The sequence below is a fragment of the Daldinia decipiens genome, assembly GCF_022478715.1.
Source record: "Daldinia decipiens strain CBS 113046 unplaced genomic scaffold F4813scaffold_3, whole genome shotgun sequence".
Lineage (NCBI taxonomy): Eukaryota > Fungi > Ascomycota > Sordariomycetes > Xylariales > Hypoxylaceae > Daldinia > Daldinia decipiens.
In genome coordinates, this window is record NW_026054546.1 from 240,267 (window position 1) to 258,942 (window position 18,676).

The 18,676-nt window shown below is 47.0% G+C and overlaps 4 protein-coding genes across 4 annotated transcripts; 2 read left to right on the forward strand and 2 right to left on the reverse strand.

Annotated features, from left to right (window-relative positions):
* Positions 1-1,207: 1,207 nt before the first annotated feature.
* On the forward strand, positions 1,208-3,800 carry F4813DRAFT_166348 (uncharacterized protein). The gene is made up of 5 exons (XM_049239142.1): positions 1,208-1,444; positions 1,510-1,823; positions 1,874-2,140; positions 2,195-3,343; positions 3,407-3,800. The coding sequence occupies exons 1-5, from the start codon at positions 1,339-1,341 to the stop codon at positions 3,500-3,502; spliced, it is 1,932 nt and encodes a 643-aa protein (XP_049103581.1). The 5' UTR covers positions 1,208-1,338; the 3' UTR covers positions 3,503-3,800.
* A 155-nt stretch (positions 3,801-3,955) lies between these two features.
* F4813DRAFT_378689 (V-type ATPase) lies at positions 3,956-6,230 on the reverse strand (the record flags this gene model as incomplete). The annotated part of the gene is made up of 5 exons (XM_049245361.1): positions 3,956-4,095; positions 4,191-4,278; positions 4,331-4,382; positions 4,475-4,608; positions 6,201-6,230. The coding sequence occupies 5 exons, from the start codon at positions 6,228-6,230 to the stop codon at positions 3,956-3,958; spliced, it is 444 nt and encodes a 147-aa protein (XP_049103582.1).
* A 21-nt stretch (positions 6,231-6,251) lies between these two features.
* Positions 6,252-8,314, forward strand: F4813DRAFT_166329 (acid protease). Its single transcript, XM_049239141.1, has 2 exons — positions 6,252-6,937; positions 6,998-8,314. Exons 1-2 carry the CDS (start codon positions 6,743-6,745, stop codon positions 8,228-8,230), a joined length of 1,428 nt encoding a protein of 475 aa, XP_049103583.1. The 5' UTR covers positions 6,252-6,742; the 3' UTR covers positions 8,231-8,314.
* A 1,716-nt stretch (positions 8,315-10,030) lies between these two features.
* Positions 10,031-12,562, reverse strand: F4813DRAFT_385297 (uncharacterized protein; the record flags this gene model as incomplete). The annotated part of the gene is made up of 1 exon (XM_049246229.1): positions 10,031-12,562. The coding sequence occupies one exon, from the start codon at positions 12,560-12,562 to the stop codon at positions 10,031-10,033; it is 2,532 nt and encodes an 843-aa protein (XP_049103584.1).
* Between the last annotated feature and the right edge of the window lie 6,114 nt (positions 12,563-18,676).

An 18,676-nucleotide genomic window follows, 5' to 3' on the forward strand; every position in this document is an offset into this window, starting at 1 on the left:
ATCTTGCAGGTGGGATTGGCTAAATTGGTGGGGTAAGAAGTACCTAATGCACCTAGGTACCTGGCAGCCACCTGCTATGATAATGATGACATAATCCTGCCTGCCCCACCGCGTTAGATATTATTATTTACATATTGATGAAACCTTCTACGTTTTCCCTACATGTCTTTCTTCTTCAGCTCTCTTTGCCTTTTGGCTTAGATCAAGCGTAGTATCTGTTCTTTTCAGTTTAATCACTGGAAGAGTCACACGGTGACTTAATCTTTGGTTATTCTTATTTTTGCGCGAAGAGAGCGCATCCTCTGTGCTTGCGCATGATCGCTCCCTCTGTATCCCTGGTATCACACTGCCTCCAGGCGATGCAAACGTTGACTTTCATTGCTTTCTCTAGCAGGCTCTAGGGATGTGAAGAAGGCCACTTGCTTTTTACTTGATTTATTTATATTTGTATTATGTAGTTACCTATGTACATACCTAGGTAGCTATGTATATATCGATATGTGTACATATATTAAGAGATCACCCGAAGTCCATTAAGATAATGATAAAGTTAAGTCTACCTAGCTTCGAAAACTGGCTATTCCGCTGGAAAATTCCATCTATGAAACGATGGGTGGTATTTAACTCCGTTAGTAGAGTGTTCCCTATGCTAGATTTAAAACACCGTCACCAATTTTATAGAAATATAGCCGCGACCCTTCAACGTTGTCGCTTAGGCTATACCTTACATAGGTACCTACATACCTATGAATTATCAATGGAGGCTCGTGTCGGAGCTTGGCTTATGCACGTATTGTAGTATGTAGGTAAGCTTGAGGCTAACTACATCTGGACCTGCAGATCTCTTAGCTTAGGTACTATTTACGCTAAAAGGTTAGCATATGTGATAAGCACGGCCCAAGTACCATAAGACATGACCTCACCCAGCAGTCACATCCTACTTCCACTGTACACTGTACATACTATGTAGTAATTGCACAAGGCTTCCGGTTTCCACCATCCCACAGCTACATATCAGCCCTCCCCATAAGCTCCATTCGATAAACCTACAGAGTGCATATTGTCTCTGTTGTTGATCCGTTCAAGTATTTCGAAACTACACACAGGCTTCAAGATAATATTGGCACAGGCCCATTCTTCATAATTGACGTTAAGAGTATCCTCAGCTTGCGCTCGTTCATCCATTCTCCCCCTCCCCCACATTCGTCGTTATTTGTCGCCGAACGTCGCAGCGCCTTGGCGACTATATGCGTATAATTTACCTGAGAAACCTCACTATTGAGCACTTTTGAAATATAGCTTTGTCTTGTGCGTTACCGCCGACGAAAGTGAATCACTATGTGGAACGATGAGGAAGACAATAACCCTTACGGTGTGAGCTTTGAGCGTCGTGATTCCATCACATCCTCTTCTGCGCACCCTACTTCTCCAGGCTCCCACGACTGTAAGTCAAACCCACATTCTTTTAACCCTACCTGGATCGAGGAAAAATAATGTGGGAAAACATAGCGTTGGATGACTCTCCTGACGAGGCTGATCCCGACTGGGAATATGTAGACCAACATCGCCCGAGCACCCCGTCTTCTACCAGCGAAGATATCCCGCCACCTCCTACCTACGGACAGCAGCAGATTACTGACCCCGATAGCGATGATGAATATGGGACCCAGAATAGCCAGGCGCCGCGAAGGAAACCAGGTGGTTATGATAGCCGGATTGAGCAGATTCTCTACGAAAATCCAGAGCTTCCCATTCTGATCACGGATGCTGGGAAGAGCATGGAGAGCGGCGGCAAGTATATCGTTTACACGATCAGAACAGGTGTACGTCTCTATCCGGCTTACTAGCAACTTGTCATGCTCATAGGATTTAGGACCTTGAAGTCCGGCGTCGATACTCGGAATTTGCGTCATTACGCGATGCGCTGACTAGGCTTCATCCTACCCTTGTTATTCCTCCAATTCCTGAGAAGCATACGATGGCCGATTACGCTGCAAATCCGACCAACGCGAAGCAAGACCAGCAGATTATCGACTTGCGAAAGCGTATGTTAGCTGTCTTCTTGAACCGCTGCCGGCGGATGGAACAGATTCGAGACGACGGGGTCTTATGGAGATTCCTCGACCCAAATGTTAGCTGGGTATGCGCGCATTTATATTGCCCTGGCGCATTCTTACGACTAACATGATAATAGAATGAGGTGTTACACTCGCATCCTATCTCATCTATTCCGAAGTCGATTATGAAAGCACCACCACTCGATACGGCAAACCCTACGCCGGCGCACTCATACCTCCCGGTGCCGACTGCCTCAGCCAAGCTAAAGACGCCCGTGAATCCACCTCCAGGTCCGGTATTTGACAGTTCTAGTACCGTTGCTTCTCAGATACTCCGCCGATTCCCTCCTGAAGCTCATGGCTTAAACGAACAGGAATTAGATCCGTACTTTATCACCTTCGAAGCATCAATCAAAGAACTAGAGCAAGCACTAATGGGACCGATGGAGAAAGTCAACAGGCGTACACTTAACCACTTAAGTTCTCTAGCAACAGATCTTTCAGATTTAGGTGCCAAGTATAATGCTTTTGCACTCTCCGAGCCATCCCCGTCCTTAGCTGCGGCTATTGAGAGAGTAGGTCAAGCTGCAGATTCATCATACATCGCGACGGAGGAATTGTCAAGTTCGCTTGGGGCAAGCTTCGCCGAACCCATGAGAGAAAGTGCCCAATTTGCGGGAGTTGTTCGTAACGTACTACGATACAGGATCCTGAAAAGAGTCCAGCAAGAAATGGCCAACGACGAACTGCTCAAGAAAAAGGCTCTCTTAGAGCAGCTAGAAAGTAGCGAGGCTGAGGCAAAGCGAATTGATCAATATCTCAGCAGCAGCCAACAAATAGGGGGAAGTCATCAAGTCCACGCACCTCGAAGGTCGGTTAGTATGAGAGAAACCTCAACACCGCACTATAAAGAAAGCAGTGGGGAGGACACAGCATCTATTGATTCAGACTTCCCTCCAAGCCATGCAGATGTTTCTTCAGCCCCTTCGGCGAGAGTGGGAGTTCCTGAGAGGTCAACCTCTACTTCGAACCATAAGAAGGTTCCTAGTAGCAACTCTATCACCAATAAGATCTTTGGTCCGATACGTCATGCGATACAAGGTGTTGCTGATGTAGATCCGGAGAGGACTCGGCGTGACGCCATAGGAAAGACGCGCGAGAGTATAGAACAACTAGAACAAGCTCAGGTAGCGGCGGCGCAAGATGTGAGGGACGCGAGCGCAAGCATCCTGCAAGATCTAAAGAGATTCCAAAGTGAGAAAGAAGATGACCTCAGGCGCTATATGGTAAGTTTATCTAGCTATTGCTCTCGAACCTATTATTGCAAGATAACTGATAATGGATTCAAGCTTGCCTATGCGAAAAGCCAAATCGAATGGGCAAGAAAGAATAAAGAGACATGGGAGGAAGCGAGGGCCGAGGTTGAAAAGATCGATGAGACGTAGAGCGTCCAGAGGAAAGACCGGCGCGTGCTAAAGCGTCCTACGGCTAAGGCACAGAACTTGCCAGACGATGATTACATTGTTTTGTAATGCTACGATGGTTTGCCTAATTCGGAATGGATAATCAATAAGACGAACATAATCGATATATCACGAAAGCCTAGCCGGATTATAATTTTCAACAGAGTAAGGAGTCCACAAGATGACTCAAGGTTTCGTCTTCAATATGATTTACTTATTACGCCAAAACTATATGCTCACAGCCATAGCACCAAGGATCGAGAGACCAGGACTCTAAACTCCAGTTAGATAAATCAAGGGTCTGGGCAAGTAATTTGTAGCCTCTTAACACTCTATACTATTACAATAACCTAAGTATATTACTGCGGGCCACGGACCGGCGCTCTTCACATATACGTTATGAAAATTTATAGGCCGAGAAATAGATTTGCTAAGTTAGTACAGACACTGGGTGATGTTCTCCTTCGACTTGGTTAACATTAGGATTCCAACGATAACGCCGTAAAGACCAAGGACTTCAGCGAATATTATAATCAAAACCATGCCGACGTAGAGCCGCGGCTGCTGACTATTAGCTCTCACCACGATAGTGTTTTATTAGCCATCGTAGCTTTCAATTGTAATAACCCCTTAACAAAAGGGACAGGGAAAAGATTTATTAACGACTGACCTCCCGCATCCCCAACTATACCGATAGCGAATCTAGCCGCGAGGCCACTAAGCCCGACGCTGATGCCGGCACCTAGCGGGAGGAAGCCCTGGTGCAGGGGCATCTTCTCGACTACTATGTAAGTCGCCCGATATGATAACGCTGGCTACCAGGCCGTAGATGGAGAGGATCTGAGCCATGATCGCGCAGAACCTACGCGCGTACATGTAGGGGCTCGACGTCAGCATTTCTGCTCCCAAGGCCTATGACGATCTATTTTTTCTAGGCGGGGTAGGGGGGCGTACGTGTTCTGCATCAGCCGATCTGGGCGGGTTACGCCCGACGTGAATATTGCCTCGGCTGACTTGGCGGTGCCGTAAGATGCGCCCAAGACTGTGAAGATGATGGCGGCTGCGCAACCCATCGCTCCGAAGAAGGACTAGGGACGTGCGAGGTTAGATGTGTTGTTAGAGGATGTAGCGGATTGATAGAACAGGGCTAAGGGACTCGGCACGTACAGCGTATACTGGGCTGTATAGACGATGATGGTTATTTAGTCAGCGTGTGATGTGTCTAGTTGGATCTAGTAAGGTGTAAGAGACGGACCAGCGAGCCTCATAGACGGCATTGGCGAACGCGGTATTCATCTCGGATAGTATTGTCTGCTGGGCCATGGAAATCAACGTAAATTGACAGCTGCAGATGTACGACGTCAATATAGTGAGTTTGTTGGTAATGTAAGTTGATTCACTTCAGACAAGATGAGCTATCGTAGAAGATAGTAAAAGCTAAGGAACACCTCCTCTTCATTTGTAGGAAACATGATCGAATATGGTCTTGTAGTGTACTACGTTGAACAGGTCCTGAATTGATCATCTATTCGCTTATGGTCTGGTGACGACGCAGGTCTATCAGTGTAGATAAAGTGGCTTCGTTATTAAACTGAGCTGTGATAGGCACGGAGGTTAATCATGGGGCTTCCTTTGTGGCGTTACTAAAAAGCCTCCACAAGCCTCATTGTATTAGATATAGACTATAGACTTATAAAGAGGCTTAGTGACTGACATTGTGACTAAGAATATTAGACTCATGGGAAGGTTCGACATGGCTTCGGCAATTATCAAGCCATATTTCAATTTTCTCAGATGTCACTTGGGGATTACGGGTTTCCTACTTCGTAATATGACTAACTCTTCCGGCTTGCGCGTTCTTACGTGTTCCTTCGCAAAGAGCCTCAGCTAAGAAACTAAGAAACCAATGCGCGTTTACAATGGCTATGTTGCTATTTACTATTACATAGTAATTCTTTTTCGTTTGAACCTAACTGTTAACAAAGACATCTCCGTTATATCCGTCTGGGTATGCGCCAAGCGGCTCTTCACTGGCCTCAGCCTTGCGACTAATTAAATTTCGTCTTATGCCAAGAGGACCGTTGGATAATGTTAGTCTGTTGGACGATGGTGAAAAGGGAAAGATTTCCGGACACCGTTACTTTGTATCGCTAATAAGGGTTCGGCATTCTAGCATGGAAAGCTATTTTGAGCTCAGTGAAACAATAACGATTGGTCGGCTCTACGGGATCCGTGCTTAGGGCTGTTTGACGTGTTGCTTGGAAACCCCTTCGAGAAATGGACAAAATGGACAAGATAGACAAGATGGACCCTTGTCCAACATTTGATACTGCCAACCGTATCAGGATGCTAATATGCTAATATCCTTTTTTAGGGCCTTGCTCTTCAGAATCATGCTGGATATCATGCTACATAGATGGTTTGCTTACGACGACAGCAAAGAGCTAATTAGCTCACTGAGGAAACTGAAGAAACTGAGGCCACTGGGCAAACTGCCTAGCTTTATTTCTTACGAATGACTATTCACAGCCCCTGATTCTTTGAGGGGAGGCAGTCAGCAACAAGCCGAGAATTTGCATGGACGCGCGTCAGATGCGCCAAGTCTAGGTACACGCTATGTGCGGACTCCCCACTACCTACCGTCTCTTCCTCTATGTACTCTTCGCCGTGACTTGACTACTATGGTACCCAAGTGAGGATCGTCTCCCATTTGACAATCCCGGTCCATATCACAAAGCATACGTGCGCATACCCGTGGACCTGTATCCTGAGACCCTCAAGTACCTTGGCTCAGCTGGAGTGGCTCAGCTATCTCTAACTTGCTGTTCGTCACATTCGATCAACCGACTCTTCGGCTTTCTATTCACACCAACGCCGAGCAACTGGATTGCTGGATTTGTTTTTTTATTCATATTCTTTTCAAATAATAATAATCTTTCCCCGCCATCCTGAACTTCTTATTCCCGTTTTTTATACCATTTTTCCCACGCTTTTAGATCTGTTTTTAGCCCCGGCTGGCCACGCACGACTTACGAATCCGTTCCACTGTACTTGATACATCCCTCGCCTCCTTCGCCTCCGACGGCTGTACATATAACTAAACAATCCAGGCGCCCACCGAGAGAAGTCACATTCGATGTTCAGGTTATAGCATCTGGTGCTGTTATTGTAAGCTTCGGACTGGTGTGGTAAAAATTATCTCAACCGTCTTCAATCTTCACTATGAAATCGACAATAGTGTTTGCCCTTGTGGCAAGTGTCTCGGCTATTCCGACAAATGCACGTAATTTGCAGAGTAGTAGCAGTCATCCAAAAGTTGTAAGCTTGGCTACAGAACGGAAGACTATATCAGATCCAGTAAGACGAGACCGTTTACGGCGGAGAGATGGCACTTTTAGAGCAGAATTAGACAATGAGGTATGATATGAGAATTTTAGACTTGCGAGTCTGTGTTTCTTACTAAGCCATCGACAGGAGACACTATACTTCGTGAATGGCACCCTAGGAACGCCGGCGCAGTCGATACGTATGCACCTGGACACGGGTAGCAGTGATCTCTGGGTGAATACTGATTCCTCATCCCTCTGCTCTCAGAGGTCGAACCCTTGCTCTTTCGCGGGAACCTATAACGCCAACTCTTCTTCCACTTACGAATATGTGGGAAGCTGGTTCAACATTTCTTACGTTGATGGCTCTGGGGCCAGCGGAGACTATGTCACCGACACGATCAAAATCGGTGGCTTGTCGCTAGAGAAGTTCCAGTTCGGAATTGGGTATCAAAGTACTTCCGAGCAAGGTATCCTCGGCATTGGATATCCCGTCAACGAGGTGCAAGTCGGCCGGGCTGGAATGGATCCGTATGACAATCTTCCGAAGAAGATGGTGACAGCTGGACAAATCGAAAGAAATGCTTATAGTCTTTGGCTGAACGATTTGGATTCGAATAGAGGTAGCATTCTGTTTGGAGGAGTCGATACGGCGCAATACACAGGAAGTCTCCAGACGCTTCCCATCCAATCCAATGGCGGTATTTTCTCCGAGTTCTTGATTACTTTGACCTCTCTATCAGTGGGGAACAACACTATCGCCGATAACCAGGCCCTTGCTGTCTTGCTAGACTCGGGCTCCTCGCTTACCTATCTACCTGATAGCATGGTCGGGGCCATCTACGATGCGGTTAACGCGCAGTACGACGCGAGCGAAGGCGCGGCGTACGTACCATGCTCCCTAGAGACCCAAACGGACACGATCGACTTCGTCTTTTCAGGACCGAAGATTTCGGTAGAAATGAACGAACTGGTGCTGGATCTGGTGACGACAACGGGACAACGCCCTACATTCTCCAACGGCGTGGAGGCATGCCTGTTTGGCATTGCCCCAGCCGGTTCGGGAACCAACGTTTTGGGCGACACCTTCCTCCGATCAGCTTATGTCGTTTACGATCTCGACAATAATGAGATCTCGATCGCACAGACCAACTTCAACACAACCGAGTCAAATGTCCAACAAATCACTAGCGGCACCGGCATTCCTGATGCCACGGCAGTTGCCAACGCTGTTCAAGCGACAGAGGGTGTCGTACGAGGCAGTGGTAACGGAGGCATCGGCTTGGGCGATAGTAGGGGTGGCGCTGCAATGACGAGTGCTTCCGTTTCAGTGGCGATCCTATTCCTGTCCTTCGGGGTGGCCACGCTAGCTACGATACTATAGGTATACCGAGATTATACCCATGATTGTTCTGATCCGGATTATTAGATGGCATAAGCATTGCAGGGCGTTAGGGTGCATATACGTTGTTTCGAATTCGACATGGCCGAATCTTTTTTCCTGGCATTGAAATTCCGGTATAGATGACCGGCAGATATTGAGATTACAGATTACAGATTACATAGTTGCGTGATATCCGTGGTGGCGTTTGTTCGCTTAGCATGGGGGTATATTGATGATGGATATTTAACACCGTGTATGTACGGGAGATTACATAAATGCATGCTGCAATTTAAATTACACGCGTTTATTATGTTAGCATTTATTACTATGTGAAGATACGAAGGCATGAAAGCTTGGATATAACTGATACTATCTACTGAGATACCCTTGTCGGCTTAATTGGACTTTGCTCCATAAGGGGGAGGCGGGTTAATATTCGAGACGGGAATTATTGTCTAAGTGACCTTAACGCTTAACGAAGTATCATTGATATTCAACATAGTTTCGATATATCGTAGGTTAGTCTCTTCACCTTCGCTACCGTCCAAGATCTAAGGACGGAAAAGAACATATCACGAGAAGACACTGAGCATATAAAATATATCATATCAGGAAATATAGCTTTAGATTTTTAGATCTTGATCTGAGATGGTCAGACGAAGCATGCTATCTCCTAGTTTCATACCAACTCTTCAACTTCCCAACCCCTGAGGCCCTTCTAGCTAATGAAGGCAATAATGCACATAGCCTCTCGCACCCCTATCATTCTAAATACTCGTCACAAGCGACGAAAAGCGGATTCGGTCCGCTATGAATAGATACAGACAAACACTTCGACTGTATGTATGCATGGTATGCCGGCCGTGTCCTCTATAACGAAGGACGTACTTGGCACAGCATATACAACACACACATACGTAATATATATATATGCTTTCCAACCATCATAACCCGAGACCGTCGAAGCAAAGCAAAGCAAAGCAAACCACTAAACAAAAAGCAGAAACAAGATTAACTCCAACGCAAGGCAGAGAGCAAAAAATAAAAAATAAATAAAAACACATTGGTACTCCGCGCACCGAAACTTTTTGACCCGTCCCGCCCCTCACCTACTTTTCTCTATGCAGGAAAAAAGCGAGAAGGACCAAACAATACAGGGGAGTTAGTAAAAAGGAAAAGATTTTCTCAGTTGCCCATCGCTGGCTCTAGGATGTGTGTGCGTGTGCGTGCGTGTGCGTACGTGTGCTGTGGTGCTGTGGTGCTGTGGTGCTGTGTCGATGATAAGAAAAGCAAAAGCAAAAAAAAAACAAGGTATTCGCGGAAACGACAGGCGCGAAAAGGTATACATGGATATGATATATGCCTCCTCCCTGCCCGCCCCCGTAAGCCAAAAGCCGTAAATGTCTATATATCAATCAATAGCAAGATATCAAGCACAACAGTGGACGGACGTGCGTGTCCGCCACAGTAACATAACATAGAAAACCGCGGGTCGTTCAGCCCCCGAAAACTCCTGGCTGGTTCCAAGGCCGCGATGGTGGTGGTGGTGGTGGTGGTGATGGTAATAGGGTAGTGGTAGTAGTAGCAGTAGTAGTCTATATCCGAAAACCAATAGTCAAAGAAAAGCTTTTGTCCGAGGCGGATGGATGATCCGACGGTGTTGGGGGGGGGGGGGGGTACAAGTAAGAAGATGGCGTAAAGAGTGTTGCGCTCAGCAGGTATGTAGGTATGCATGGATAATTTGAGTACAGTAATATATAAACAGATATAACTAATAGGTAGGTAGCTCAGGTGGCCTCATCAGATACGGCCGCCGGGAAGAGGAGTGACGGTTGGGAAGAGGGCGAGCGGGGCGGCATGGCTCCGGCTCGTAGTCCTGGCGCGCCTACGGGTCTTGGGAGGTTCCTTTGCAGCTGGCTTCGGCTCCGCAGTGGGCGGGGCGTCGAAGTTGGTCCTCATGAGCAGGCCGGCGTGTGACTGCGTTCTTCCGTGCTTTTCACGGGTAGGCTCCTGCTTCGGGGAGATTTCCTCGTCGAATTTAGGAGCCGACGTGGGTGTCATTGGCATCGTCGCCTGTGTAGGCGAGACAATGACGACGGGTCCGGTGTCGCTGGCGGGCTTTGATATGATATGCTGCGTCGAGTCGCGCCCTTGCCAGCTGGACATGCTGCTACCGGTCCATCGAGTAAAGCCCGTGGAGGTTGATGCCGTCGACTTGTGGCGGCTGGAAGTCATGGAATGTTCCGAAAGCCTGGAGTCGGTGGTCGAAGCGCTTGAACGAGCGTTCGACGGCTTTAGGTTCTTGCCGAATTTGATAATAGGCTCGTCAAGGGTATTTCCTTGAATAACTAGTTCATCGTCATCGCTGTCGTCGTCCAATTCTCCCCTCTCGTATCGAAGCATCTGCTGGTGGTAGTCATCTGGGATAAGAAGCGAAGGAGACAGGCCAAAAGCCTGAGCCTCCTTGAAGTTACGCTCGGGGGATTGAGCACGCAAGCTATCACGAAGGAGTTGTGCTGAACCCTTCCGCTGCGGGAGCGAGAAGTTGGAAGTTACTGGAAGGGATAGATTCGGTGTTAAGGCTTCTTGAGCTGTCGAGCTGGATACTTGACTGGCTGGGCTCAAGATGGGGACATCTCCAGGAGATAGGAACCCATCTGAAAGACGATTGAAAGTAATAACAGTTTCGGACTGGCCTCCCAATGATCGACCTCGCACTTCTTGTGGAAATACTATATCACATGACGGTCGTTCCCAGGCATAGTCGCAGTTTGCCTCAGCTTCATGCTCGTAACAATAATCGATATCATCTTCCCAGCTATCGCCACCTAGACCGGCAATTGACTGTTCACGAGCGTTCACGAGTGTTGTGTGCTGTGAGCCAAAATCAAATTTGCCCAAGGTATCTGAGGCATTGCTAGTTGTTCGCTTCATGGAGAACTGACGAAGTAGGGGGACCGATATACTACCCCTGAGAGAAGAGTGGCTGCTCGAAACGCTCCTCCGGGATCGGGATGGTCGAGATGATGCATAATGTTCTTCTTCCTCTGGGACATCGGGTAGGGAACCTATACTATTGCTCAAGGGCCACGCGACGTCATCTGACGTGGTGACAGCATGAGGCGCCTTGGACATGGGCGAAGGTTCTTCATATTCTGACTCTAGTACAGGTGAGACGAGTGGCACATGCGGAGTTTGCGCCCTTGATGGCGAGCTAGGAGCAAACGGTTGCGGGTTTCGGAAGCTGATGCTTGCTCCAGAGTGGTCCATAGACCCAGACAATGAACCAAACCTATCGTGTCTTGCCGAGGTTCGACTAGATGTCCTTGGAGGGGGATGTACCTGTTGTGGTGGTTGTGCTGGTTGTCTTAGAGGCACCATACTATTCTCTCCTATTGGAGACCTAGGTGGGCGAGGCGGTGGAACACGGATCTTATCCTGCGACTGAGAACGCTTCGCTAATCGTATCGGCGGTAGCGGAGGCGGTTGTGATGCCCGTAAGCGTGCTCCGTCGGCATTCAACCCTACTGATGGATCTTCTTGATGATAGAAGGTCTCGGAGGAATAGCTTGGGAATCGCGAGTCCCCGCTTCGGATGCCCTCCAGAAACGCCTCGGTGTGTCGTCGTCCTTGCATAGCTGAGAATTCCGGTACGAGCTCCAGGCGATTCGATTGGTCCAGATCAGGGACGCTATCCTTGTGAGTATGTGTGAGGTGTTGGAAGTTATAAGGTCCCGAGATCTGTAGCTTCTTCTGGGTCGGCACGCTGGATTCTCCTCTAAGTGCCCTCCGTCGCGCGAACACGGACTGGATGAAGTGCTGTTCCTTGGACTCATTTGATGCCTCGACTGCATCCAACGAACTGTTGGAGCTACCTTGGTCACCGCTTCCTCTACGAAGTTTACCTTTGCGGAAAATCCCCTTTCCAAAGAATTGTAAGCTATCAGGTCGTTCATGCGATGGTGTGCCTGTAGACGAGGATCGTTGAGACGGATTCCTCGACAAACCAAGACTCTCCCGGCTCTGATTCCACGATTGCCTATCCGACGCTGCTGAAAGACGCGAGGACGACCCCGACGACATCGTTAGTTCACTTCGGTGCTTGTCAGCGCTCGAGTTGCGCTTGATGTGATTGCTGAACACTCGGATGCGCTCAGGGGAGGGTGGTCCGTCCGTCGCCGGCTCGAGAAGATCGCCAATGCTGCGGGAGCGTTGGTTAAGTGGCATGTTAGGAGCGAGAGATGTTGAAGAGTGGCCAGTCTCGGGTGTACGAGAACGGGCACCAGCCGTAGCTCTCGGTCGTTGCTCCTTGCCGTATGAGTTAGAGGGCATTGACGAATACATTGTTGTTGTTGTATACGTCTAACGCGAGAGATGCGCCAGCCTATTCCCACGTACCGATAAATCGAACAGCTCGACTCGGGTTTCAAGCTCCCGAGTCGTTCTTGATTCGAATATTTCGAGTATCGTGAGAGGCTCTGCGAAAGCGCGGATAGCCACGAAAGAAACTGTGGGGGCGGTGTGGCAGGCCACCTCTGTTTCCGTTAGGGAGATTGGCTATGGATATAAGAACTGACGCGATGGAGGTATAGTGGAGGGGGCCTGTCAATATGTACCTCGAATTATCATGCAACTCTGTTTTAGTCGAGGGTAGTCGAGGGTAGGATTGGATGTAATGGATGTAATGGATGTAACAGGGTATGTAGACAGGGGTAAAGGGTCGTTGGTCGGTAAAAGAGAGAGACGTCCTGTTACGCTTTAGTTGGATCCCTTGGCTGCTTGGCTGTGCCCCAGTTGAATTTCCGTATGTCAATACCTAAGCGGGTTGCTGTTTCGTTCCCGGCTCAAACGGGTGAATAACAAGAAAACAGATCGTGAACGGCTGGGGCTGAAAACATAAGCAATGAAATGTTTTAATGATTTGATGCTTCAATATGTCAAATGCGGCGACTCCTATTCGCAACTCATATTCTTTCAAGCCCCGAATACGACCAGGCTTGCGGTCAGCTTTGTGATAGTTCACACTTGGAAACAGTATGAAGAGCTATAAGGAATATTATTGGTGCCCGTCAAACTCGACGGTACACAACATAGGCGAGAACGTTATGTGCTCCTCGGGCTGCGTCTGGTCCAGGGTATGAAGTCGATATTTGGCGTCGATGTTGTCATCTAAGCACTTTCGTTAATGCCGGTAATTGGAAATCAAGCAATTTGATGCCGATATATTGGCTGTACAATATGCAGGTACAATCAAGAGGCGTCCGAGTAGGTAAGCCAAGAGCCAGTCATATAACGGGATTGGATGGAACTTTGCGTGAAGAAACTCGAACACGTTCCGGAGATTCAGATAGTTGTCACCTTTCTTGCCTCCGGGAACTTTTACTGTTAATGATAGACCACTAATATCCGTCGACGATAATTCGAAGAGTGCTCGATAGTCGCCAAGTCTATTTCCGGCACAGTTAGATAGCTTTAGATAGCTTTAGACTCCTCTATCCCCAAGTCCTCCTAAACAGATTCGATGACTCGGCCGAGGACAACAAGCTTCGTGTTAAAGGAATCGATCTGGCGCGGCAACCGTCAGATCTGCTTTACCTAGGATAGCGAGATTCAGATCAGCAACTGATGAGATAAAAGCATATCTAAAAGCCTAAAAGGAAAAAAGGACAGGACGCGATCTATATTGTATGTACATATAAATCAACCTGGTAGTGTCCTGGTAGTGTGGAGACCTCGCGCACAACATCGTGACGACTACGCTTACGCCTACGCCATTGGGCTCTCTCTTCTTGACTTCAAGTAGGTATGTAACCTAGGTATGTAGGAAGCGGCGCTCGTACGAAAGGGTACGAAAGGTTTTCCTGATGATCAACATCTCTTACTTCCCGTCCAAATTTACCAGCATTCAGGGTCTTGATGTCCCCTGCAACCCCCGTCTCCCCACTGAGGATGAATCCTTGTTACACTGCAGTCTAGCTACAGCCAAATTCAGTACAGGAGGCATTCCTCTACGACGTAATATGGTACGAAACAGGAGAAACCCACAAGCTTAGGTCCGTCTCAGACTTGTTCGAACACTTATTCCACGGATAAAAATAAAATAAAAAGCATATACTATGTACGTATAAAATGTACTTTTATATACCAGGTGCAGTACCTATGCAGTATGCAGTCTTTCACGGCTGTGATAAGACATAGTGTACACGAGGTAGCGGGGCAAAACTGTTCTGGCTCAAATGTAAAGACGTACCTTGTCGTATAAGTCCATGTGTATGTAGGTTAGATCGAGACGGCTTATTATCTTATTGGAGTTCGATTGGATAAATGGAGCACGTTGGCGCATGCCCTACGGAAAAGAAGCGTAGGTGTTCAACTCGACTCGACTGCGTATTCGGATAATCCAACTGTGCTATATTCGACTTACAGGCTACCCTGCTCGGCTGTTTTTGGCCCTAGTCTTTCGAGAATCTTGATCGGCAGCGTACGTCGTAGTCTCGGTCGTAAACGTCTAAGTGTCGTAAAGGAAAAGTGATATGTATGTGGTAAACATGTAAACATGTATGTAAGCGCATTTCGCCCGCCCTCCAGTAAATCGGAATTAGAGGTTGGCACAGAAACATGAAACGAAACGAAACGAAACGAAACGAATCAAACACAAAGCAGAGGGGCGTCAACTAATATCTGTCAACGTCAAACAAAATAGCAGGATAGATGGTCCTCAACGGCTCCATCGTGGCTCAATTGCCGTGGACTGTGGGTTATGATTAGGGGGTAGCGTGCTAGTTTAAGGAATTTATATAACTAGTATGTAGGTTACCTAGGTTAGGTTAGTATCTTAGGTTAGGTACCTAGGTTAGGTACCTAAGCTAACAGGTAGGTATGTAGGTATTGTACATTACTTAGCTAACAATAAATTAATAATAGCTAACTGCCTGCCAAAACTAGCTTCGACGGCACCGCTAGTTTACCTTAATAATAGTTAGTTATTAATACATAATAACAATGGTTAATAATAATTATAATAATCTTTACATACCATATGACATAATTCAAGTGAGGATACAATTGATAAATGGTCAAATCTAAGCTATTAAGTCATGTTTTAATGTTCTTCAAGACTACATACGCTACCCAGCTATCAATCAGTTAGCCCTTGGATCTAAACTGAGTTTCAAGCATCCCGACACGCGAATTATGACAAGGGTATGCATGGTACTGGTATCTCGCATACATACATGTAAAGCACAGTCCTCATGCAAGTCTTTTCTTTCTCGTTCTTTTTCTTTTCTCTGTCCTTTCCCTTTTGAAATGGCGAAAGGCGAAAACGAATTATTCAGAGAGCACCTAATTCAGTTGATTGGTCCCCAGTCGGTATCTTAACATACATAGAAGTTCAACTCCCTTTTCAAGGCAAAAAGTTTCAAGGCAAAAAGCAAACTTACCTTCTACTCTTATTGGCTTAAGTAACAGTCCAAGTGCGATTTTCGCTTCTAGTTCTAGTGGAACCAGGTAATAGGGCCTAAAATACCCAAGATACCTTACCTAGGTCGGTACCTACATAAGCAGCTAAGATACATATCACAGAAGCGTTGACGACATTCGGGGTTACATACAAAGCAAGCCACGAGTCACCGACACTGGACCGGCCGCCGGCTTGGCTGGCTGATGAAGAGTACATACCTAAACTGACCGCGGAAAATGCCACAAGCTTGAAAACGAGAAAGGCTGTCTAGGATATACCTTGCATCTTCGTACATGAGATGCAGGCACAACGGCTCCAGAACTGGCGAATGTCGTGGGCTACGTGGGTGATTGGTGATTGTGACGGACCCAAGAGTTTGGATCCATCTTAAGATTCTTAACAAACATCTCTCATCTCTCAATACCTATGCACAGTCTCCTTTTTTGGTTACTCAACCGCATTACGATATGCAATCTCGGCAATAATAATCTTTATTTCTAGTTTATTTCCTAACACGTTCCGGCACGTTCTTACCACACGTCCTGCAGGTCGAATACTCTGGATATCCTTACTATCCTTACTGTGAGAAGGCACTAATACGTCCGAGTTACGTAGACAATACGAAATTACTATCCACATGGACTTCGAATAGCTCACTGCAGTAAGCGCTCATCGTCGTCTTATCCCTTCGTTTTCCGCGTACTCATTAGACGCGAGGAAAAAAAAAAAAGGGGGATAAGCCACAAGCACCACAAAGCACCACGGCTTCGGTACTATGGTACTTTGTATTAAGGCTTTGAATTGATGCCTATTATTGGGCCGCGGAAACTGACTGCAACGATCCGCGAAGCACTTGGATTAACGAGTCTAAGCGTCCGAAACACCCCTAGACTTTATCTGGAAACCCCTACAGTCCCTGAATTGGTTCTCCAGATGCGCTCCACGGCTCATAAAATCGCGAGGCGTCGGTTTCTTAACTATATTGAGGTGATGATCGGCAGTTAACTTCCCTTCCTCTCGGAGGTTATGTTCTCGCAGAGATAGGTAGGCCGATGACACAATACATATGCCGTTTCGATGTGGAAGAATCGGCTCGTGTAACTATGTAACCACAGTAAACATTTGAACATATTTGAGCATATTTGAACATATTTGAGCATATTTGAACATATTTGGGCCCGTATTTGGGGCTGTATCGTATAATATCTGTGCAAGAACCTTGGCTGTATGTACCCCCTACCAGCTATCGGCCTACCCGCATTTGACAGCCCACTGGGTCCCAGCACCGGCCGCTTAGGTCTTTTAAAGACTTGTTAATGGCAGGGAAGATGATGACTTGCTTCCACAGCCTAGGAACTTAACCCAGGAGATTCGGCATCGGCCGCCGGGCAAAAACATACATGAACATAATTTCATTAATTACCTCATGTAGGTCCATGTAAACAATCAATCGGCGAGACGGCTCGTAAAGGCACCAGACCGACGACATGCATTAGTGTAGAGCAAACCTGCCGTCATTAGGCATTAGGCATTAGGCATTAGGCACGTTTGCTATTAGACGGCTTGTTTTTGCAGAATTGGTGCGTATTTCGCTGCAGGTTTCGTCAAGGTGTTTTTAACCCCTTACCGCCTGCATATGGCATATGTAATATGCAATGTATGTCCTAGATGCTATCGAAGATCATTTGTAGCCGAGGGTTTTAGTGGTCCCAGGAGTGGGAGAATTGTTCCAAGCCGTCGGGATCCCAGCAGATCGACGTCGTCACTCCCCAGGCTAAACGCATATATAGATTACATAGATTTGACAGTAGACGACGTACATAGTAAGACAAAATGAATGCTCAACTGCCATCATATAATAGCCATGCTTATAATAAATGAATATGCATGCGGTAATATAAAACAGATTAATAAATGTAGATAAGCGTACGGATCGGACTCGACGGACGCAGCGGAAAGGGAGTTAATTTTCAACAGTTCGGGGCCTAATTAGGAGACCACGGTAAGAAACCATGCCATGGTAAGAAGCAAACGTGGGTTAAAATCCTCCCGCTTCTAATAACTACCACGACCATAAGATGCATGCGCCAATTTTGGAAAAGTTGAATCCTCCACGAACTCGCCATGCAGCACAACGATCCGCTAAGAGCATTCCTCAACTCGACCATTTGTCCTTCTCTAAACTAACAAATACGTACTAACTAGTCTACGACGGTGTCGAGATTGGTGGTATGATATTTTATCAAGTTATACGACGATTAGGTAAACGTCAACTACCTAACCTAGATCCCTAACAAAGATATTCCTACGGCTTGCCCTTTTCTATTCCTCCTCGAACTGCCGGCACTTGTTAGCCTCTGGGGTCGAATCGATATGTAGAGGTGAATAACCTGGGGTTTTACATTAGGTACATATTAGGACAATTCATGTCATGAGACTTACACATGCTGCGAGTCCATCCTGGCCCTAGTCAAACAGCAGATAAGAAATACATAGCATGTATCCTAACCATACCTATCATAGATCTCCCTGGTGGGGAGACGTTGCGGCTCCGCCATCTGCTCGGAGAGTTATTGTCCATCTATCGAGATCCCAGACTTACATACATAGACGTTGCCATCGATTCGCTGCGAAGGGAAGGGAAGTAGCCGAACGGTCGCCTCGAAGAGGAAAAGGCAAACATTTTCCAAACCCCCCAGTACGCTAGAGTTGCAATCTTATCAAGGAGCTTGACGCTAGCCTTGCTACCGTGTAGTCTTGGTAGTGTAAGCTCGCTATCATGTAGTATGAACCATACAAGTAGGGAGCGCGGTACGGTATAGAGAACAGACTAACGATAGCATGATACGACCTGTGTACGAAAGCCCAGCGTTTAGTGTTAGCTACCTGGTGTAGTGTAGTTTCAGTATGTACGCCGTCTAGATTTCTTCGTCGCTCGATACGACTGAGTGTAGTAGTAATCGCACGACATCCGCAAGCATATG